The 23,849-nt window shown below is 37.6% G+C and overlaps 1 protein-coding gene across 6 annotated transcripts in view; it reads left to right on the top strand.

The window, feature by feature from the left end:
* CEP63 (centrosomal protein 63) overlaps nt 1-23,849 on the top strand; it is a 74,344-nt gene that overhangs the window by 2,777 nt on the left and 47,718 nt on the right. For 5 of the 6 annotated variants that reach the window (XM_060149806.1, XM_060149804.1, XM_060149803.1 and 2 more), the window contains exons 2-5: nt 3,130-3,198; nt 4,145-4,301; nt 21,127-21,222; nt 22,069-22,191. In XM_060149806.1, the coding sequence (XP_060005789.1) occupies nt 3,155-3,198; nt 4,145-4,301; nt 21,127-21,222; nt 22,069-22,191 (420 nt within the window). In that variant the 5' untranslated portion in view covers nt 3,130-3,154. Of the gene's footprint in view, nt 1-3,129; nt 3,199-4,143; nt 4,302-21,126; nt 21,223-22,068; nt 22,192-23,849 lie in introns of those variants that run through there. The other variant, XM_060149808.1, reaches the window with a different exon arrangement.

The raw sequence follows: 23,849 nt of genomic DNA, 5'->3' as shown, positions 1-23,849 counted from the left end.
TAGCTGGAAATTTTTTATGAATAAGAACTTTTTACTTCACCAGCTATTTGACTACCCCACCAGCTATTTGAAATAGTTTGTATAGGAAAGGCAAGAAAAATGCTTAATTCTTTCCCTCTATTTTCAGAGCACAGTAATGAGTTGGTGGCCTGGCAACCTCAAAGGTAACCATGAGGGTTTTGCCATTTTTTTTTTATCATCATGAAATTATAGACTTAAATATATTTAAACTGTTTCAACCTACTGCAGTCTTTTTTTTGGGGTGGTACTCAAGTTGTCCTTTTGTTGGCGAGTGGCAGCCTATTTAAGTTGGCTTCTGTCCACTTTGATATGACCAGTAATCTTTGAGAGTTTCCTTATTTTCTGGTAAAACATGTTCCTGGCTCATTTAAACATTTCTGGCCACCAAGAAGCCCTGGTTCCTTTCAGTGGGAGATGGTGTTTAGAGACCAGTCTGGGTGCTGAAGGTGCTCTTGCTACTAGACTGGTCACTGGTTTTAGGATTTACAGTGGCCAAAGTTAGGAAATACGTACATTTTTTAAAAAGAGAAATATCCAGAATTCACAGTGATACTTCCAATTTAATTTCATAGTTTTTTTTAAACACTTGATTTTATATTTGTATCTTTTTCTTTTGCCTATTAACATACTTTTTCTGTATTATATATAATGCTTTCAAATTAATGATACCAATTTTGCTATTAATAATATGATTCCTGAGTGATGTTTAGGGTTTCTCTATAGTACGTTTTTGTCCTTAGTATATATCCCAGTTGGAATATGTACAGTAAAATTGTTGCATTTTAAAACCAATGAAACAATTTGTTATATGGTAAGGGTGCCAACTTGATATCTAATTGATAGTTGATTTATTTCATTTTGTTTCCAATATTTTTTTTTTTTTTTTTTTGCGGTACGCGGGCCTCTCACTGTTGTGGCCTCTCCCGTTGTGGAGCACAGGCTCCGGACGCGCAGGCTCAGCGGCCATGGCTCATGGGCCCAGCCGCTTCGCGGCATGTGGGATCTTCCCGGAACGGGGCACGAACCTGTGTCCCCTGCATTGGCAGGCGGACTCTCAACCACTGCGCCACCAGGCAAGCCCCTCCCACCTTTTATTTAAAAAACAGAGATCTCCTTAACTAAGTCTTACACCATCATTTTAATTTCTGAAATGGCTATTTTCCCCTATGTGGACTATTTTCACTGTTGTGCTACTGCCACCTGGTGGCCATGGTGGTGACATCATAGTTAAGTTTGTATATTTTTTCCTGTGTCCAGACTTTTCAATTTGGTTTGATTTTGTTTATGCCAAGAACACATTATTAAATAAAAACAAGATATGCTGATGTATTTTAAGATCTGTAATACTGTAAAATATATAAAGTTTGCACATTGGCTGGAACTTAGGAGTCACATTGCCTAGGTTTGAATCTTAGGACTGTGGTTTGTAGTTTACCATAATCAAGTTATTTAACCTTCTGAGCCTCAGTTTCCTCAAAGTAATAGTAGTTATGTTTTAAAATTGTTATGAAGATTGAATGTGACAATATAGACAGGCAGAACAGTTGAGCATTCAATGACTTTTAGCTTCTATTATAAATATTCCTAATTACTAAATAATATCATCCAGAAAATATATTAATGTATTGTATGTTACTAAATCTGTTTCTAATATATATTACTAAATGTATTTTTTAAGAATAACATGACCTAAAGGAGTATAATTTTACTAATGATGGTTTTGAATAACTGTAGTAGCTCTGTCCTTAGGAAGAGCACTTTCCAACGTATTTAATAAATATCCATGTAGAGTTGTCAGGAGCATGCATGGTGCAGAATATATGTAATTGGCTATTAGAATCCCATTAAAAAGCTGGAAGAAACCTTGGAGATTATATAGATCATGCTGCTTACTTTATAGAGGCAAAAACTGAAGTCCAAGGACACAAAGCTACTTAGTTGCAGAGCAGGACTCTATCCTGGGTTTCCATATACATGGTACTGTGTGAACTGTGTACTGCCTCTCAGTTCCCTAGAGTGGATCAAAACACAGAATCTGCGTCCTCTTGTAATTGACTGTATCATTGTTTGAAAGAAAGTGGAATAGACCATGAAAACATTTTTCTTTAGGTTTTTATTTTGTCTAATGTTGGTGTAATACAAAGGATAAACCAGCTGGAAGGAAATCCTCTCTGCCATATGTGTGCGTGAACAGTTATTTAGTACTCCTGTTAGTAACTTTAGAAATAGATGCAAATAACGTGTAGTGGTTGTATTTTCCAGTCTTCTCATTCTCCTGTGTCTCTGTTTTATCTCCCTTCCCTTCTTTCTCTGCTAGACTCTTCTCTGTAGTTCTCCAGCTATGACCAGTTTGCATAGGGGGATAGGTGAAAAGGGAGGGGAATTGAGATACATTCAGCCAAAAGCATTCAGCACAGGCCAGGCTGAAATGCTACTCTAAGCCCTGGAGCTGCAGGTGTGAAAAAAACTGGTTTTCTACCCTTGACGGTTGAATAGTAGGGGGAAAAGGTGTGCAAAAGGACATTTCCAGGGTGGTGTAACTCCTATGAAAGAACCTGTTAAGGACTGGGAGCAATGAAGTGCAGAGGAGGGAGGGCCCACGAAGCTGCCTCTTAGGTGAGGGAAGGTGTTCTAGGAGCTTCATGGGCCTGTCATCTAGCCGGTGAGTAGGATCTCCCATGATGGGCCAAGAAGTTGAAGCGCAGGGCGTTTAACCTTTTTACAATATCTCTTTAAAAGAAGCTACACATTTCCTCTGACCTCTCAATTTGTTAGTGTCAGTGTTCCTCTGTTGCTAGCACCCCATCTCCACCCAGGCCCACTCTTACATGAGGAAGTAGGGACGTGACAGTGAGGTATTTGATTTCAATCGTGCAGGGGGAGTGTCAGTGGCAATTCAGATCATTTTAAATTGTTTTAGTCTGAAATGTATTTGGTTCTAGTATTTCTTGAAGAGATATTCCTTGACTGCTTCTACAGTCATCTTAAGAAGTGCTGCATTTTCTCATTGTTATTTGTATGCTTTCATTCACATTCTTAAGTTTGTAAGTTGGAATGTTAGAACATAAAAAATGAATTTTCTCCTGACAGAGTTCTTTGCTTTCCCAGTTGCCAAAACAAAGGGGATTTGGCGATGGAGGCTTTGTTGGAAGGAATACAAAATCGGGGACATGATGGGTAAGTTTACTTTGACCTTAAGCTTCTCACTGAGTTTAAAAAGCATGTCTGAGTTATGCCTCTGACCATTTTGTGCTTTGGGTACAGAAGCAGAAGTGTGACCAAAATCTAAACTGATCCATGTCGTGTTTGTGGACAGTCTCTCTCCTTGGGGTGTTTCCCTCATCTCAGCAGTGTGAAGCTGGATGCTTACTATCATCCCAGTTAAATTTTCTGCTTTTAAAAAGCAAAAGGCTATAGAGGTTTTGTGACACTAAGAACAAATGCTTTTTTTTTTTTAAAGTATTTAAACCTTAGGAGTTATCTCTCTGTGGCCATTCCCGGAAATCTCTGAATCCAGTACATCTGTGTCCACTTCTGTTTCTACCTTTGTAACATTTGGCATCTCCAGAAACATTGAAGGACATCAGTAAGTTTACAACAATAAGATAGGATGTGGTAAGTTTCTAATAATAAGTTGGGAAGAAATAGTTGGAATAAATTTGGCTCAAGGATGGAGGTTCTTAAAACAGCTCTTAAAATTGTATTGTCATTTCCCAATAGCCTACTTGTTTCCAAAGCTTTTTATTTTGTTTGACTAGCTGAGAATGTGACATATGCTTGCCTGGATTCTTCCTGAAAGCTTCCCTAAAATGTTACAGAAGAGCTAGTTGTTGGTTGTGGAAGTCTCACTCACAAACTAGGCTTCAAACATAAACCTTGTGTTTGACCAGTTGACTTAGGCTTTAGGTCGGCTACTGTAGGAAGACAAACTTCCGTGGAATAAGTGATCATCTTAAGTGAGCATTAAAAGGAAAAGCTCAGAGATCCTGTTCTCTGCTTCTGATTATTTGTTGATACTGTTCCACTTCAGGTAGCTTTACATCTGCTATATTTTTACATGTGAAAGATGAAAAGCCACTTGGAGATATGTTCTATGTTCTTAAGGGTCTGTCCTTATTTATAGGGGATTTTTGACATCCTGTGAAGCAGAACTACAGGAGCTCATGAAACAGATTGACATAATGGTAGCTCATAAAAAATCTGCGTGGGAAGGACAGACACATGTTCTAGAAACTTGCTTGGACAACCGTGAACGGGAACTTAAGGCTCTCAGGAGTCAGGTGGGTATGAAACACAAAGAGGTAAAGCAGATGATTTGCTACTCTTTTTGATATTTTCACCTTACCTTTTATAATAAATATGTTTCTTAAATATTTGTTGAAGAAAGCATTTAAAAAATTTTGAATTCAATTTATTTAAAACAAAACACAGTTCACCCATTTCTCCCATCCCCTGATCCAAGCCTTGTCTCTTGCAGCCACCAATCTGTTCTCTATATCTATGAGCTTATTTTTTGTTTGTTTCTGTAGATTCTACATGTAAGGGAGATCATACAATATTTGTCTGTCTTTGTCTGAATTATTTCAGTTAGCATAATGCCTTCAAGGTCTATCCATGCTGTGGCATATGGCAACTTTTTTTATGGCTGAATAATATTCTTTATATATGTGTATGTGTACCGCAGTTTCTTTTTTTTTTTAAATAAATTTATTTATTTATTTATTTTATTTTTGGCTGTGTTGGGTCTTTGTTTCTGTGTGAGGGCTTTCTCTAGTTGCGGCAAGCGGGAGCCACTCTTCATCACGGTGCGCGGGCCTCTCACTGTCGCGGCCTCTCTTGTTGCGGAGCACAGGCTCCAGATTCGCAGGCTCAGTAGTTGTGGCTCACGGGCCCAGTTGCTCCATGGCATGTGGGATCTTCCCAGACCAGGGCTCAAACCCGTGTTCCCTGCACTGGCAGGCAGACGCTCAACCACTGCGCCACCAGGGAAGCCCCCCACAGTTTCTTTATCCATTCATTCATCAATAGATACTTAGGTTGTTTCTAAGTATCTTTGTTATTGTAAATGAAGCTGCAGTGAACAGGGGGGTGCATATATCTTTTTGAATTAATTTTTTTTTGTTTTCTTCAGATAAATACCCAGAGTGGAATTACTGGATCATATGGTAGTTCTATTTTTAATTTTTTGAGGCATCTCCATACTATTTTCCATAATGGTTGCACCAACTTAACATTCTCAACCAAGTGTACAAGGGTTCCCTTTTGTTCACACCCTTGCCAACACTTGTTATTTGTTGTCTTTTTGATACTAGCCATTCTGCAAGGTGTGAGTTGATATCTCTGTGGTTTTGATATGCATTTCCCTGATGATTAGTGATGTTGACCATCTTTTTCATGTACCTGTTGGTCATCTGTATGTCTTCTTTGGAAAAATGTCTGTTTGGATCTTCTGTCCATTTTTTCAGTGGATAGTTTTTTTTTTTGCTATTGAATTGTAAAAGTTCTTTGTATATTTTGGATATCAGCCCCTTGTCAGATACATGATGTGCAGTTATTTTCTCCCATTCAGTAAGTTGCCTTTTCATGTTGTTGATGATTTACTTTGCTGTGTAGAAGCTTTTTAGCTTGATGTAGTCCCACTTATGTAGTTTTGCTTTTGCTGCTTTTACTTTTTTTGCTTTTGCTTTTGGTGCAGATTCAAAACATCATCCCTAAGACCTATATCAAGGAGCTTACTGCCTATGTTTTCTTCTAGGAGTTTTATGGTTTCAGGTCTTATGTTCAAGTCTTTAATCCATTTTGAGTTAATTTTTGTGAATGGTGTAAGATAGTGGTCGAGCTTCATTCACTTGCATGTGGCTGTCCAGTTTTCCCAACATCATTTATTGAAGAAACTGTCCTTTCCCCATCGTATATTCTTAAATTAATTGACCATATATGTGTGGGTTTATTTCTGTGATCTCTATTCTCTGTTCTGTTCTATCGATCTAAGTCTCTGTTTTTATGCCAATACAGTACTATTTGTATGTAATAATAGCCTTATAATATACTTTGAAGTTAGGGAGTGTGGTGCCTCCAGCTTTGTTCTTTCTCAAGATTGCTTTGGCTATTCAGTTCCATGCAAGTTTTAGGATTTTTTGTTTTATTTGTATGAGAAATGCCATTGGAATTTTGATAGGGATTGCACTGAATCTGTAGATTGCTTTGGATAGTATGGCAGTTTTAACAATATTGATTCTCTCAATCCATGAGCATAGAATATCTTTCCACTTATTTGTGTCTTTTTCAGTTTCTTTCATTAATGTCTCGTAGTTTTCAGTTTACAGATCTTTTACCTCCTTGGTTAAATTTATTCCTAGGTATTTTATTCTTTTTGATGCAGTTGTATATGGGATTGTTTTCTTAATTTCTCTTTTTGATAGTTAGTTATTATTTTTAAAAAATAGATTTTTGTGTATTCATATCGTATCCAGTAACTTTATTGAATTCATTTATTAATTCTGTTAGTTTGTGATAGAGTCTTTAGGGTTTCCTAGCTATTTTCATGTGATCTGCAAACAGTGAGTTTTACTTCTGCCTTTTCAATTTGGGTGCCTTTTATTTCTTTTTCTTGCCTAACTATTCTGGCTGGTATTTCCAATACTATGTTGAATAAAAGTGGTAAGAGTGGACATCCTTGTCCTGTTCCTGACCTTAGAGGAAAAGCTTTGAGCTTTTCAACATTGAGTATGATTTAGCTGTAGGCTTGTCATATATGACCTTAACTATGTTGAGGTATGTTTCCTCTATACCTGCTTTTTTGAGAGATTTGAGATTTTATTATAAATGGATTTAAATTTTGTCATATGCTTTTTATGCATCTGTTGAGATGATCATATGATTTTTGTCTTCATTTTGTTAATGAGGTGTATCACACTGACTGATTTACAGATATTGGACCATCCCTGTATCCTTAGAATAAATTTCACTTCATGATTGTATATGATCCTTTCAATGTGTTGCTGAATTCAGTTTGATAATATTTTGTTGAGAATTTTTGCATCTATGTTCATCGGGGATATTAGCCTGTAAAAAGAAATTTTTTTTGTTTGGTGGCACTCTTGTCTGGTTTTGGTATCAGGCTAATACTGGCCTCATAAAATGTGTTTTGAAAAGATTCCCCCTCTTATATTTTTTGGAAGAATTTGAAAAAGGTTGATATTAATTCTTTTTTGAATGTTTGGTGGAATTCACCAGTGAAGCCATTTGGTCCTGGACTTTTGTTTGTTGAGAGTTTTTGTTTAATGAATTGATCTGCTTGCTGGTAAGTGGTCTGTTCAGATTTTCTATTTCGTCATGATTCAGTCTTAGTAGCTTATATGTTTGTCAGAGTTTATCCACTTCTTCTAGTTTGTCCAATTTGTTGGCATGTAATTTTTCATAGTAGTCTGTATGATCCTTTGTATTTCTGTAGTGTCGCTTGTAATATCTCCTCTTTCATTTCTGACTTACTTGAGTCTTTTCTCTTTATTTTCTTGGTGAGTCTAGCTGAGGTTTTGTCAATTTTATTTCTCTTTTCACAGAACTAACTCTTAGTTTCATTGATCTTTTCTGTTGTCTTTTTAGTCTCTATTTCATTTATTTCTGCCCTAATTTACTAACTTTGGGCTTTTTTTGTTCTTTTTCTAGTTCCTTAAGGTGTAGTTAGGTTGTTTGTCTGAGGCTTTTCTTGTTTCTAGAGATAGGTGTTTATCACTATGCACTTCCCTCATAGAACTGTTTTTGCTGCATTCTGTAAATTTTGGCGTGTTACCTTTCCATTTTGTTTTTCTCAAGGTATTTTTTTATTTCTCTTGATTTCTTCTTTGCCCATTGGTTATTCAGTAGCATGTTGTTTAATCTCCACATATTTGTGTATTTCCCATTTTTCTTCGTGTAATTTCTCATTTCATGCCATTGTGGTTGGAAAAGATGCTTGATATGATTGCAGTCTTCTTAAATTTATTAAGACTTGATCTGTGGCCTAACATGATCTATCTTGGAAGATGTTCCATATACACTTGAGAAGAATATGTATTCTGTTGCTTTTGGATAGAATAGTCTATAAATATGTGTTAAGTCCATCTGGTTTAACATGTTGTTTAAGGCTGATGTCTCCTTATTGATTTTCTGTCTGGATGATCATTGATGTAAGTGGGATATTAAAGTTCCCTACTGTTACTGTATTGCTGTCTATGTCTCCCTTTAGGTCTGTTAATAATTGTGCTACATGTTTAGGTGCTCCTATGTTGGCTGCATAAAGATTTACAAATGTTATATCCTCTCATTGGATTAATCCCTTTATCATTATGTAATGTCTTCTTTGTCTCTTATTAAAGCATTTGTATTAAAGTCTTTTTTTTGTGTGTGTGATATAAGTATAGCTACTCCATCTTTCTTTTCCGTTTCCATTTGCGTGGAATTTCTTTTACCATCCCTTCACTTTCAGTCTGTGTCTATATCGAAATTGTATCTATTACAGGCAGCATATATAGGTGTGTCTTGCTTTTTATTCCTTCAGCCACTCTGTGTCTTTTTGTTGGAGAATTTAGTCCATTTACATTTAAAGTTATTATTGATGGGTATGTGCTTATTGCCATTTTGTTAATTGTTTTCTAGCAGTTTTTGCAGTTTCTCTCTGTTCCTTTTTTCTTCTCTTGCTCTCTTCCTTTGTGGTTTGATGACTTTCTTTAGTGGTATGCTTATGTTCCTTTCTTTTTCTCTTTTGTGTATTTATTCTAGGTTTTTGCTTTGTGGTTGACGTGAGTCTTACACTTAACAACTTATATCTATAACAGTCTGTTTTAAGTTGATAGCATCTTAAGTTTGATCCCATTCTAAAGCTCAACACTTACTCTCATGTTTTATGTTTTTGATGTCACATTTTATGTATTTTTACCTTGTGTATCTTTTAGCTAATTATTGTAATCATAGTTCTGTCTTTTAACCTTTATACTAGCTTTATTAGTGATTAATCCACTACCTTCACTATATATTTATTTTTCCGGTGAGATTTATCCTTTCATATGTGTTCTTGTTACTAATTAGCATCCTTTCTTTCAGCTTAAAGAAGTTCCTTTAAAGTTTGTTGTCAGGCCAGTTTAGTTTAGTGGTGGTGAACTCCTTTAACTTTTGCTTCTCTGGAAAACTTGTTATCTCTTCTTCAATTCTGAATGAAAACTTTGCTCGGTAGAGTATTCTTGGTTGGAAGTTTTCTTCTTTCAGCACTTTGAATGTATCGTGCTTTCTGGCCTGCAAAGTTTGTGCTGAAAAATCTGCTGATAGTTTTATGAGGGTTCCCTTGTATAGAACTAGTTGTTTTTCTTCTGCTTCTTTTAAGATTCTCTCCTTGTCTTTAACTTTTGACATTTTAATTATAATGTGTCTTGGTGTGGGTCTCTTTGGTAGCATCTTTTTTGGGACTCTCAGGGCTTCCTGGATCTGGACGTCTGTTTCCTTCCCCAAGTTAGGGAAGTTTTCAGCCATTATATTTTCAAATAAGTTTTCTGCCCCTTTCTCTCTTCTTCTGGGAGCCTTATGAAGTAAATGTTAGTCTGTTTGATGTTGTTCCATAAATTCCTTTTTTCATTCTTTTTTCTTTCTGCTGCTCTGGTTGGGTAAGTTCCACTGCCTTGTCCTTGAGTTGACTGATATTTTCTTCTGCTTCATCTAGTCTGCTGTTGAACCCCTCTAGTGTATTTTTTTCAGTTCAGTTAATACATTCTTTGGCTCTGTGACTTCTATTTGGTACTTTCTTATATGTTTTCATCTCTTTGTTGAAGTTCTCACTGTGTTCATCCATTCTTCTCCCCATCTTTATGACCATTACTTTGAACTCTTTATCAGGTAAATTACTGATCTCCATTTCATTAAGATTTTTTCTGAGGTTTATCTTGTTCTTTCATTTGGAACATATTCCTCTGTTTCTTCAGTGTGCTCGACTCTCTGTTGGTTTCTGTACAGTAGATTAAACAACCACTTCTTCCGGTCTTGATTGAGTGGCCTTGTGTAGGAGATGAACCTTGTTATTCAACCCTGCCTCAGCTCCTGGTTGTCTCTCAAACCTCTATGCTTGTCCAGGTAGCCTATTGTATTTTTAGTAGCTCCCAGTAGTTGAGGATGTGCCAAAACCTGTCACTGTCCCAGAGTGGAGGATCTCAGCACCTAGATTCAGGTTGACTGGAATCTGGACCCTCAGGCAGCAGCTTTTAAAGTATGCAAATATATACAGTTCTGAGGGGCTGTGAGGGTAGGCCACATTGGTCCTCAGAGCCAGGTGATCTGGAGGTGTCCACTATGTGGGGTCCAGATGAACTATTTTCTGGGTGATACTGATGGGTTGGAGCAAGGCAGAGGGAGAGTGCCTAGATGGCGTCCACAGCCTGTGTTTCTTGATAGCAACTCCGTAGGCCACTGAATGTGAGCCAAACCTGAAGCCTGCTCCTCAGGCCGAAGGTCCAAGACAAGTAAAGATAAAGAGGACTCTTTCACAGAAACCCTAGGGAGTGTGCCTCATTCTGCTTTCTGTGCAGTGCCTTGGGGTTGGTAGCCTGCCAAGAACTATCCCTCTGATTGCCATAGTCTTGTGGGATCCAGGAATGCAAATCCCTCCAGTCACCTAGAGCTAGGTAATTGAGGGGAGTCCCCTGGGCACCAGCCACGTGTGTAGCTACCCTCCAGGAGACACTGGTGCACTAGAGGCAGCAGAGTGTGAGAGCAAAGGTAGCACCTGCCCTCCAAGGTCTCTGGAAAGGATTACAGTCAACCCCAAGATGCATGCCTAATCAGAAGCTTGCCCCTCAGTTAGCAGTCAGGATGATCAGTTAATAGTCTCCCTTCGCAGAAAGATTGAGCTCCTGGGTCTGTTGCCTTTGCTGTGCCCTTGGGGTTGTAACTGTTTAAGAACTCGTTCTCCTTGGGCTACAGCCCTGTAGGACCTATGAGTATAAGCCCCACTGACCACCAGAGCCAGTTGATGTAGAGGTGTTCCCTAGCATCAGTCACAAAAATCCAGGCACCAGACGGGGGCATGAGCTCCTTTCTGGGTGACACCAATTATTACAGTTCCTTGGGACCCAGAACACAAGCTCCCCTGGCCTCCAGAGCCAGGTAACCAAGAATCATATCCTGGGTAGCAGCTGTAAAAGTCAGGACACCTGATGTGTGTAAAAGCTCCCTGCTGAGAGATACTGGTGCTCTGGAGCACAGCAAAGGTAGTGCCTGCCAGTCTTTGTTCCCAGAGCGCTCCAGCAGGCTTCTAGATATGTGTGTTGAACTAGATTCCTGCCCCTCTGATGGAGGTTTTAATATAAGCAGGTGAGCCTTATTCACTTTAAGTCTAGGCATGATTGGCTGCCTCTGAGCTGGACTCTGGGGTGGGTGAGTCCAAGCACATGAGCCCTCTAAGAGGTATTTCTCATCACTATCATTTTGTGGGTCTTGGGACACAAGACCCATTGGTTTTCAAAAATTAGATGTTTTGGGGGCTTATCTGTCAAGTGCATGTCTTAAAAGCTGGGGTGCCCAATGTGGGGTCTGAATCCTTTGCTCCTCAGGGAGTTTTGAGTTCCCTTCTGGTTGTTGGTTGCTAAATCAGGGGTGAGGTTTATGGTGAGATTGTGTCCCCATCTCCCCTACAGGCTTTTGTATGGTTTTCTTCTCTTTTACCCAATGTGTAGTCGTCACGCAGCCAGCCTTTAGGTTCTTTTTTCGAGAAGAAATTGTTCCATATTTAGCTGTAGATCCAGTGAGTCTGTCGGAGGAGGTGAGTTCAGTATCTTCCTACACTGCCGTCTTGAACTGGTGATACTGTCTTTTTCATAATGCAAAGAAAGCATTTGTGTGTCAAATTTGTGTGTCAGAAAGCATTTGTGTGTCAAATTCTGATGGTTTCTTTCAGAAGAAGAATTCATTGGTGAAAATGCATAAGAGTATTAATATTTATTTCAAGGATCATGTTACCTTGGTCACATGTAATACATACAATAACTTCTTTAAGAAAATGTGAAGGGTGTCACATGATCTTTGTAAAAACCTTCATTCTATTACATGCCTATGTTAATAATCACCGAGTTTAGCAAACATTGTTTTTGGCCTCATTGTATGACTAGTGTAAAAAGTTAAGCCCCAAATTCAATAATTGGCTTCTTTTGGTTAGGTTTAAAACAAAATTCAGAAAACTCTTCTTAAAAAATTTATATTTGTGGGCTTCCCTGGTGGCACAGTGGTTGAGAGTCCGCCTGCTGATGCAGGGGACACGGGTTTGTGCCCTGGTCCGGGAGGATTCCACATGCCGCAGAGCGGCTGGGCCCGTGGGCCGTGGCCGCTGGACCTGCGCGTCCGGAGCCTGTGCTCCGCAACGGGAGAGGTGAGAGGCCCGCATACCGCAAAAAAAAAAAATTTATATTTGCACTTGTTAACAATTAGGGAAAAAGAAAGAAAAGAGGAAAATAAATATTATTTGCGATCTCATCACCCAATGTTATTGGTGATTTGGGGGAAAAGTTTAATAACATTTGCTAATTGATTTCTCTTTTTTTTTTTGTGGTATGCGGGCCTCTCACTGTTGTGGCCTCTCCCGTTGCGGAGCACAGGCTCCGGATGCGTGGGCTCAGCGGCCATGGCTCATGGGCCCAGCCGCTCTGCGAGATGTGGGATCTTCCCGGACCGGGGCACGAACCCGCGTCCCCTGCATCGGCAGGTGGCTCTCAACCACTGCGCCACCAGGGAAGCCCTGATGATTTCTCTTAATTTAGCTGGTACAGTGAAAAGAACATTGAATATTGGAAGGGAAGCAGAAAGCATATATAAGTGCAAGAATTGCCCCTAAATTTCTGGCATCAATGTTGATCTCAGAAGGATTGGAAGAGTTGTAGGGAAACACTGGTCCCAAGCCCCACTTGGATGGGCTTTCCTACCAGTAGGATCACCAGTGCTGTCATTCAGCTTCTTCAGGGGTGCTTCTGTGAGTGGTAGATTCTGTTGATGATACTTACTTATCAAGAATATTTTAGAAATGTTTCATGTCACAAGGAAAGAGTTAGGCTTCATAAAGTGTTTTTTTCCTTGTCAAGAGAATCTCTCAATTGGCCATGTGCACATTGGGTCAAAGCAGTACAGTTGACTCTTGAACAACGTGGGGGTTGGGGGCATCAACCCCTAATGCACTCGAAAATCCACATATAACTTTACAGTCAATCTTCCTTATCTGAGATTCCACATCCATGAATTCATGTAGTACTGTAGTATTTATTGAAAAAAAAATCCATATATAAGTGGACTCATGTAGTTCAACCATGTTGTTCAAGGGTCAACCATACATAGTAACATTGGCCGTGTTAGATTTAGATTCAGTGTTCTGAGAATGCCACTTGCTAAACTGGAATTTATTTTAAAATTTGGGTAGACTTTTGAGAATGTATTTTAAAATTACACCTCATGGGACTTCCCTGGTGGCTCAGTGGTTAAGAATATGCCTGCCAATGCAGGGGACATGGATTTGAGCCCTGGTCCGGGAAGATCCCACATGCCGCGGAGCAACTAAGCCCGTGCGCCACAACTGCTGTAGCCCGCGTGCCTAGAGCCCGTTCTCCGCAACGAGAGAAGCCACCACAATGAGAAGCCTACACACCACAAGAAGGTTAGCCCCCGCTCACTGCAACTAGAGAAAGCCCACGTGCAGCAGTGAAGACCCAATGCAGCCAAAAATAAATAAATAAATTTTTAAAAATTAAAAAAAGTAAAATTAGACCTCATGAAAAGATATAGAAGGTGGGTAAAAAAGTGCATGGAATGATAATCATATTTGATTTTTTAAAAATCGTAATTTAGGTAGGGTCAGTGCTCCTTGGTAAGTTACTTTAGTTACTACTTCTTTATTTCTCCTGGGGCAAAACAAAAGTAGTTCTGTTTAGAAAGTTAAGGTGGTAGTGCTTTCCTAGTTAAAAAACACTGTACAGTTGACCCTTGAACAACCTGTGAATTAGGGGCACTGATCCCCGATGCAGTTGAAAATCTACATATAACTTTACAGTTGGCCCTTGTATCTGTATCTGTTCTGAATCTGCAGATTCAACCAACTTTGGGTGGTGTAGTACAGTAGTACATATTTATCGAAAAAATCCATGTATAAGTGGACCTGCACAGTTCAAACCGTCAACTGTGTATGTGGATATCTAAGTTGTTTACTTTGTTAGAAACCCATTAAAGAAATTCCTGTGTGTGTGATCATGAGAATATTCATGCCGAGGCCGTTGAAACTTATTCCTGCAGCTTAGTTTTGATGTCAAGGGCATTACTGCACTACATGCAGCAATAAAACTACTCATTTTATTGCACTTCACTCTATAATGCTTTGCCGATATTGTATTTTTTTACAAATTGAAGTTTTGTGGCAACCTTGTGTTGAACAAGTCTGTTGGCACCTTTTTTCTAATAGCATTTGCTCACTTCATGTCTCTGAGTCACATTTTGGTGATTCTTGCAATATTTCAAATCCTCTACCAACATATAGATTATGACCCACTGAAGGCTCTGATGATGGTTAGCATTTTTTTCTTTAGCAATAAAGTGTTTTTAAATTAAGATATATACATTGTTTTTTAGACATAATACTCTCGCACACTTAGTTGACTACAGTACAGTGTAAACATAACATTTATATGCACTGCGAAACCAAAAAAATTCATGTGACTCATTTTATCACAGTATTTGCTTTATTGTGATCTGGAAGGAACCTGCAGTATCTCTGAAGTATGCCTGTACTTAATACCTTAAAGAGGAATTAAAGAGATTGAGTAGATAGGTTCCTTGGTAAAGATTTGAAGATTACAGGTTTGGCCTGGGGACATAAAAGATGTTTAGAAATGTAGCTGTCAATGATTTGCTGCTTCATTGATTGGGTTGCTGGAAGTTGATTAAATTTCTAGAGGTAAATACTAATTATAGGAATCTGTTCCATAGAGTTTGTCTGTGAAATTGTAATTTCACTGTTATTGGTAATAATATGTTTATAATCTACTTTGAAAAGTACATGATAGAAGAACTAGAATATAGAGCTTTAAGTTTTTGTCAGTTTTATTTGTTTGAAAGTTTCAGTCCTAGAAGCAGTTAATCCTATGGTATAAACCAGTGCTACTGAAATGACAGGTCCATGGTGAGATGAAAGGATTGCACCAGAATGTAAAGTAGTACATTGCATCCTTCACTTCACGGAAAGTTTTGCTGTATAAAAATGTCAGTTGCACTAAACTGTGTTTTGTAACATAGTTGATTACATTCTGCTTCAAGGTTCTTATCTCACACTGGATTGCTGTTGTGACCAGCTCCAGCCCATCTGCAGATCATACTTGGAGGAGTACTAGTATAAACAACTTGTTTCATAAGTGAATGATCTGTTTTCTGATTACATTGTTGGGATTGGATTGGTTTTAATGGACGTTTCTGCTGCTGTTACCTTCTAATGCCCTATAGAGCAGGTAGAGCTAATGAAACAAGTAAGGAATTTGGAGTCCTGGCTGTGCCTTTTCTCAGCTGAATGGCCTTGGACAAATAATTTAACCTCTCTGAGCCCATTTCATCATGTGTAAAATTAGGATATAATCCCTGTGTTCCCATGTTGTTGTGAAGATTGAGTTACTGTTTTAAGAAACCACTTTGAAAACTCTAAATTGTAGTTAAAACGATATCATCCATACTGACAGTTTTCAAACCTCTCTTCCATTTCTCTAATGCCATCTCTTGCTCTCAGCAATTAAGCTCTTTCTTCCTCCTCTTTTTCTTTAAGAAATTTAGATATTGTTGCGTGCCCACTAAGAACCAGACTCTGGTAAATAAATGAAATTAAACAATCTTTTCTTCACATTTTATATTTATGCTTGCCTTACATAGTAAATGAAAAGAAAAATGGTTCTACAAAGCTCGTAAGAAAAAACAGTGATCATCTGCCCTAGTCCTCTGAACCTAGGATTCTTGCTTCTCTGAGGCAGTCATTTCAGTGTCTTTTACTCTTTTTTTGTTATTCTCTTCATATTTCTATATAACATTTTATGGCAATCTTCTTAATTTTCAGTTTTAACTATTTATCTAATAACTTGCTGCTATGAAAATTGAGGGCTTTGCTCTCATATACAATTTCCATCCCCTCATCCTGCCAGAATTGTATATCTTAATTTTTCGTTAGGTCAGTGTTTAGTGTTTATATCATTAAGATGGTAATTATTATTTACAACTGAGTCAGATAGCATAATAATAATCAAGCTTATTTCTTGTGCAATGTTTTTGTTTTCTGGGGAATTAGTAACTGTCTCATTTTTATTTGCTTTTTTAAAAAGTACCTTCTCAATGATAGGAAGAATTGATAATGCCAGTATCTAGATTTGCCATGGATCTCTTTCTTTTATTGCTTCTACTTTTTTTCACTTTTGTTGTCTTATCTCCTTGCATGTGTAGGGTTACTTTCTGAGTGGGTTATCAAGCACTGTATTTGTAAAATTATTTGAAGAAATAGTTTAAGGCACAGAATAGTGTTTTTTTTTTTCCTTTGGAGAAAGAACTTGTTCCAAGTTCCTGGAATCCCTACCACTTTGGAGATGCCTGGGGACAGACGTTAGCACTCTCTTAAGATCATCTTAAACTGATTTCAGAGATTCAGATGTCTGTAGTTGATTGGCAATTTCAAGAAGTCCTGTTCTACATCTGGCCCATTCTTACTCCTAGGGTACAGCCTTTCAGGGTCCCAACTCAAAGCAAGGATGGGTTCAGAGCTGTCTTGGGCACAAAATCTTTTATTCTCTTAGCCCCTTGAAGTTATCAAAACTCCCATTCGGCCTCTTATCCTTTCAGCTGCCTTCTCTAGTTTCAGTTAATACTTGCCCCAAACTCTGGGCTCACCTCCCTCCACCTCTTGCCTAGCCCAGATGCTGACCTGGTAATTCTTCCCTATCATGTTAGCGCTTGACTTCAGGCACAGTTTTTAAGAAATCTTACTTATATAGTTGTCCTCAGTGTATGGACTGGCCCAGAATACCTAGCCTGCCATTACCAAATGTTAAAGTCTGAAAGATTCACATTTAACTAAAAACATCCTGAGTGAAATTTACTACTAAATTCTACAGCCAATCAAACTTTCAACCAGATGTGAAAAGAGAATAAAGGTATTTTCAGACATGTAAAATCTCAAAAGAATGTTCTACCAAAATGAGAAGTAAACTTACAAAGAAGATGACAGAGAATTTTTTAAAAAAGCAAAAAGCAGAAAAGCACAGAAAGCCTCCAGAATAATGGTGAAGGGAGTTCCCAAGATGACAGCTATACAGGTAGCCTAGAGTAACTTACCAATATTTGAGAATGGCAAGCTCCAGGAAGGATGTTTTCACAGGAAGAAAGAAAGTAAAAGAAAGAAAAGGAAAGGAAATTGCAATAGCTATGTTTACTGTGTTCAAGGAGATAAAAGATAAGATTGAGCATTTCTTATCTTTTGAAAAAATTGGAAACTATTAAAAGATGAGTGGAAATCATAATGTTGAAAAATAGAATAAACGAAATTAAGGCCTTTAAGATTAAGAGATAATTGGTGAACTGGAAGATATGACAGAAGAAAATGTTTGGAATAAAGCACAGACAGAATGATAGAAAATATAGAAGAGAGGATAAGAGAAAAGAGGATACAGTGAGAAGGTCAAATATGAGTGTTTTGGGGATCCCTGAAGGAGAAAACAAAGTGAGAATGGGCTAAAGCAATATTTGAAGATAAATTGACCGAGATTTTGCCAAAAGTGAGGAAGGCCGTGTACTTAAGAAATCTGAAAACCTCAAGCAAGATAAACAGAAAAAATTATATACCTAGGTTGAAAACTAAAGACAAAGAGGACATCTGAAAAGTTATCAAAGAAAACAAAATAAAACAAAACCAGATATTTACCAAGAAAAAAAGGTGATCTACGAACGGCTTCTAACAGCTGACTTGTCAGCTAAAACAGTGAAAGGCAGAAGACAATAGAATCATGTCCACAAAGAAATGACTTTCTTCCCTGCCAAACCAGAAATAAATTCTATACCCAGAATAAAGATGAAGTCAAGACATTTTCAGATCAACAAAGATTGAGAGAATTTGTCACTAGGAGACCTGCACCAAGGAAATACTAAAAGAATGTTCTTCAGGCAGAAGGAAAGTGACCCCAGATGGAAGCTCAAGAGATAAAGGAAGAAACGAAAGGTGACAGTAAATATGTGGGTAAATCTAAACAAATATTTACTGTATATAACAACAAGAGCCTTCAGTTGAACATATATGTGGAATTATGATGGCATTTCAGTCAAGTTGGGGGGGCGGTAAATGGAATTAAAGTATTTCTGTAGTCCTTGGGTTGCCTGGGAATTGGTAAAACTAATGTTAATGTTAGCTAATGTTAATCTAATTAACGTTAGTTAAATCTAGTGTTAATTAGTTAAGTTTTAGTCTTGAGAGAACCATTAAAAGTATATAGTAATATGTTAATAGAGTATATGTCTTCTAAGCTAACAGAAGGAGAAAAATGAAGTAAGAAGTTATCAGCCCCAAAGAAGGCAAGAAAGGAGAGAAAAAGGAACATAGGAACGTAGAGCTTATTAAGTACAAATAGCACTTAGTAAGACAATAGATATAAATCGAAAGAGGTCCCGTAAATGTAAATGTACTAAATGGCTTAATTAAAAGATAAAAATTGTCCAACTGGGTAAAGATAATTGAACTCAATTATTTGATGTTTATAAAGATACAGCAAAGTTGAAAGTAAAATGTAAAAAATATATACCATACAAACACTTTGAATAGAGAGATGGTGTAGCTAAACTGTACTTGAAGCAGAAGCAGTGAACGTTACCAAAGGTGAAGAGAAACACTTCATAATGATAAAATATGAAACCTCCGTATATGTAACTGTAGCAGATATTCTTATTGGCCTGTATCACATCCTCCTTGCCCCCTCATTTCACCTGGATATTACATACAGCTCACTGTGTACTGCCAGCATCTCACTACACTGTGCTTCTCTTTCTGGAAACTTAAAAGCTGCTCAGGTGAAACCTGGGATTGTGGGGGCAGTTAACACTCCTGGGGCAAGCCTCAAGCAGTGGAGGGACTGGAATCGGTGGATAAACTCTCCAACTTCCCATCCCTTAGAGGGACAATTCTGAAACATATTCTGTTTGTTTCCTTGGTGAGTTCCCTGTGGGAGCGGTTCCAGCACTTACTGCAGAAATCAGCTCAGTAACACACTTTATTGGCTTTCCTTCCTTCGTGGATCTCTCTCTTCATTTCCTTACTGTGTTTCCTGGGATCACCTCCATTACCTAACTGCCCTAAAATCTACACTTTTGGGAGAACTCAAACTAAGACCAAAAAAAATCTGAATTTGTAAGTTTCTAATTTTAAATTTCTCTCTGTTTCTCTTATCTGTATGCAAAGAGTGGCAGAACTACAAGGAGGAATAGATGAAGCCACAATTGTAGTTGGGGATTTTAACCCAATTTTCTTAGTAACTGATGGAACAAGAGACAGATATCAGTAAGGATGTAGATTTGAGCACCATGATCAACAAACTTGACCTAATTTATATATACAGAACATTGCACAAGAGAACTGTGGTGTACGGTTTTTTCTAGCACAAGCAACTCTTTCTAAAACTGACCATATGATAAATCTTGACACAACTCAGAGTCTTGAAATAATGGAGTATGTTCTTTGAACATAGTGGAAACAAGTTACAAAAAGATACCTAAATACTAAAAACCCTTTGACATACTTTTGTAAATGTTTTTCTCAGTTTATTGATTTTTAATTTTAATGGAATTTTTTCAAATATAGAAGTTCCATATTTTGCAGAGTCAAATCTGTCATTCTCAAATGACTCATTAGTTTTAAGCTCAGTTTCTCCCTATCCAGGAATTCAGTAAATACTCATTTAAATAAAAAAAAAATTAAGTAGTTTTTTCTATTTTATTGGCTATACTTAATCATTCCTCTGGTTTGAGTTTCTCCCTATCCAGGAATTTCTCCCTATCCAGGAATTCAGTAAATACTCATTTAAATAAAAAAAAAATTAAGTAGTTTTTTCTATTTTATTGGCTATACTTAATCATTCCTCTGGTTTGAACTTCAGAATCACTTTTTCGTTCCAAAAAAGAATTCTACTAGAATTTTTAATTGCAATTGCATTAACTCCTTGTTCTTATAAGAATTTTATTTTTGCATTTTTTAATTCAGGTATAATTGAGATATAACATTATATTAGTTTAGTTATACAATGTAATGATTCGATATTTGTATATATTGTGAAATGATCACCACAGTAAGTCTAGTAACATCTGTCACCATACATAGTCACAAAATTTTTTTTTCTTGTGATGAGAACTTTTAAGATCTACAGTTTTTTTATTTTTAAATTACCATTCTGTATTGTGATTGAGATTACTACTTACTGTTCCCAGTTCTTCCTTTCCCTTCTAGCTATTAGTAGATGAAATGCTAACTGGTTATTGAGAGATGTAGGGAAATGCTGATGCATATTGATGGAAGTGAGGGCTGGGCATGAGCTAGCTGTGGCTGGCATCAAACCACTGAAAAATGGGTTAGGATAACATGCTCACTCTGGCTGGTGAAACTGGTTTTCTTTGAAGTGGGGTAAATGGTAAAGCAGGTACAAGTCTCCTGCTATCTTTCTGTCTGATGTTACTATTCTGTACTTTGATTTATAGAATTTATTCTTGAAGTCTTATAGATTTTTGTTCCATATTTTTAGATTCCAAGGTTCTTGTAACTTTATCTCTCTTAATTTTTTGTGAGGTTTTTTTTGATAAAAAGGGTTGGGGAGAATAAATGAGACAGAGGAAGTTTCTCTCTAAACCTAGCAATTCTAGAACAATTGCTCGTTTTCCATTTTTTGGCATTGTTATGGATTATTAAATAATTAGATATTTGACTTCCTGAGAAATTGTACAGTTGAGAATGTGTATTCACAGATAAGTACAAAGGTTATTTCCTATTTTTGTGTTTCAGGGTTATTGTTTCAATGCTAATAGTGAAAAATGCTACCACCTCTCTGCTTTTAGGTTGGAATGTTGCGTCAGCAGGTTGAAGAACATGAAAAAGTCAAGCAAGAGATGGCCATAGAGTATAAGCTGGAGTTAAAGAACCTACATGAAGAAGTAAGATTTTAATTCTGTTATGTGTTGTATAATTCTGTCTCTTCAACCCATGAGAATTTTGTTAACGAGCCAGTTTCTACTTCATAGAGTGGATGTATATATACTAAGGGAGGTGCAGGGGTGGAAATCTATTTCTCTGTTCTTAAACCCAGGTAAAGAATCTTGCCTATTTATATGTTTGATACTACCTACAACAGCGATTCTAAAATGTGTTTGTTGGTTGAGGACCTGAAAGAAATAGAGCTATTTTTGTATAATACCATGAAATACTGATACCAAAAGGTTATATTAAATGTTTTAATTTTTAAGTTGAATCAGTTACTAGATTTTAAATAATGGAGGATCCAAAGGTTTCAGAAGCATTTTGGGATAGATAAGAAAAGTAAGAAAATTCTATCAGTTAACTCAATTTTATTCTTCAGATTGGGAAAAAACTGCTTTTATTTTCATTTAATTCCACAGTACTCCTCTCTTGCTTACTTACTCAGTGTTCCGCAGGAGAATGGTTCAAGAACCACAGGCCTAGAGAAGAGAGACAGGGTTTTTATTTGCTGCTTTTATTGTGGGGGTGGGTTTAGGGGCCCCTAAGTGCAAGGCGATTGTACATTGTAAGAAAAATTAACTTCTGTTTATAAAATATTTTCCTTTTATTTTTCTTTGACTCAATATATTTCTTTTCTGGTGTTTATTTTTTATATGTAGTTTTGAGTTGTTATTTTATCTGACATGCTGTCTATTTTCAGGGATACTAGTTAGCTCTATGCGTGCTTTCATAATGCCAATTTGTTTTATCAGCACTGTTTACACATTCTTAAATTTTAAGTCTAGAAATAACTGTGTCTACAGTTAGGCAGACTGAAGAGAAGCTATGAAAAGCTACAGAGAAAACATGTAAGAGACTTCAGAGGAAATGCCAGAAATCACAGGGAAGATCGGTCTGAAATTGAGAGATTAACTGGAAAAATAGAGGTATGTTCGTAGTACTGATTTGCTCATAGTGATTGTCAGCCTTCATGTAGGAAAATGCTGTTTCTAATAGTGCTATTTCCTGAAACCAATTTTCTCTCATCTCCAGGACTACTACTGAGCTGTTTCAAAGGTGGGAGGGTGATCCACTGTGCATCCTGTCACCAGGATGGTTACTAGCTATCAGTAACTCTCAACAGGGCAATACCCTCCTTTGAGGGCATTGGAAATGTATGGAGACATTGTTTTGGTTGTCAGAATGGCTGGGAGTGAAACTGGTGTGTAGGGCACAGGGACCAGGGACACTAAACATGGCTGGGACTTTTCCACACTTGAAGGAGTATTGAACCCAAAATGCCAATATTGAGGAACATTGACTACCAGTTACTAGCTGTCCTCCATGGGCAGTGTCCTTGTCTTATTTATCACCTAACAGAGTAGGGGCTTAGTAAGTGTTGAAGGTACTAAGTGTTGAAGCTTTTTTGTACAGAGTACTCTGCATATCAGATTGTTTATCGTCAGTTCCCATTTAGATATGGCAAGTCACTTACCTCCCCCTTTGCTGACTTTGTTTTTATTAAGACTGAATAACTCCATTATTATTGTATATATTGATTCCCTAGAGGAGTTAAGGGAGTGGTGGGTTAAAACCACCAAGAGTAGATGAAAGAGCAGCACGAGGCTGTCACTTTTTTCCCCTTGGATCCCCTCTGTCTATGCTCTTGGTTCTCAACGGTACCTAAGAGTCACCCAGGGCCCTCTTTAGGCTCTCAGAGATTTTGATCCAGTTGTATGGCATGCGAGCTAGGACTCTGCATTTTATCTAGCTTCCCTAGCCAATGCTAATTTGAGAAACATTGTTCAACATCTTTGTGTGATTACTTACAATTTTTCTACTCAGTGACGTGTCACCCACAAATGCCAGTATATTATTACTACCTAGAATTTTAATTTCTGCATTTAATATTTTTTTATATCTCAATATTTTTATACATTTGAAGAGCTTAGAATCAGATACTGCTTTCCCTCCAGCCCTCTTCAGTGAAATCTGGGTCTTTTTTGAAAAACCCCTCATGTTCTTGTTCCCCATTACCACTTCCTGACCATTGTCTTTTCTTTGTACCTCAGAAACTCCATCTTTTAACATCTTTATTAGAGTATAATTGCTTTACAATGGTGTGTTAGTTTCTGCTTTGTAAGAAAGTGAATCAGTTATACATATACATATGTCCCCATATCTCTTGCCTCTTGCGTCTCCCTCCCTCCCACCCTCCGTATCCCACCCCTCTAGGTGGTGACAAAGCACCAAGCTGATCTCCCTGTGCTATGCGGCTGCTTCCCACTAGCTATTTTACGTTTGTTAGTGTATATATGTGCATGCCACTCTCTCACTTTGTCCCAGCTTACCCTCCCCCTCCCCGTATCCTCAAGTTCATTCTCGAGTAGGTCTGCACCTTTATTCCTGTCTGGCCCCTAGGTTCTTCTGACCATTTTTTTTTTTTTTTAGATTCCATATATATGTGTTAGCATACGGTATTTGTTTTTCCCTTTCTGACTTACTTCACTCTGTATGATGGTTTCTAGGTCCATCCACCTCACTACAAATAACTCAGTTTCATTCCTTTTTATAGCTGAGTAATATTCCATTGTATATATGTGCC

This window comes from Lagenorhynchus albirostris, chromosome 5 (assembly GCF_949774975.1).
Source record: "Lagenorhynchus albirostris chromosome 5, mLagAlb1.1, whole genome shotgun sequence".
NCBI lineage: Eukaryota > Metazoa > Chordata > Mammalia > Artiodactyla > Delphinidae > Lagenorhynchus > Lagenorhynchus albirostris.
The sequence above is the reverse complement of the archived record's forward strand: the minus strand, read 5'-3'. Positions and strand labels throughout refer to the sequence as shown.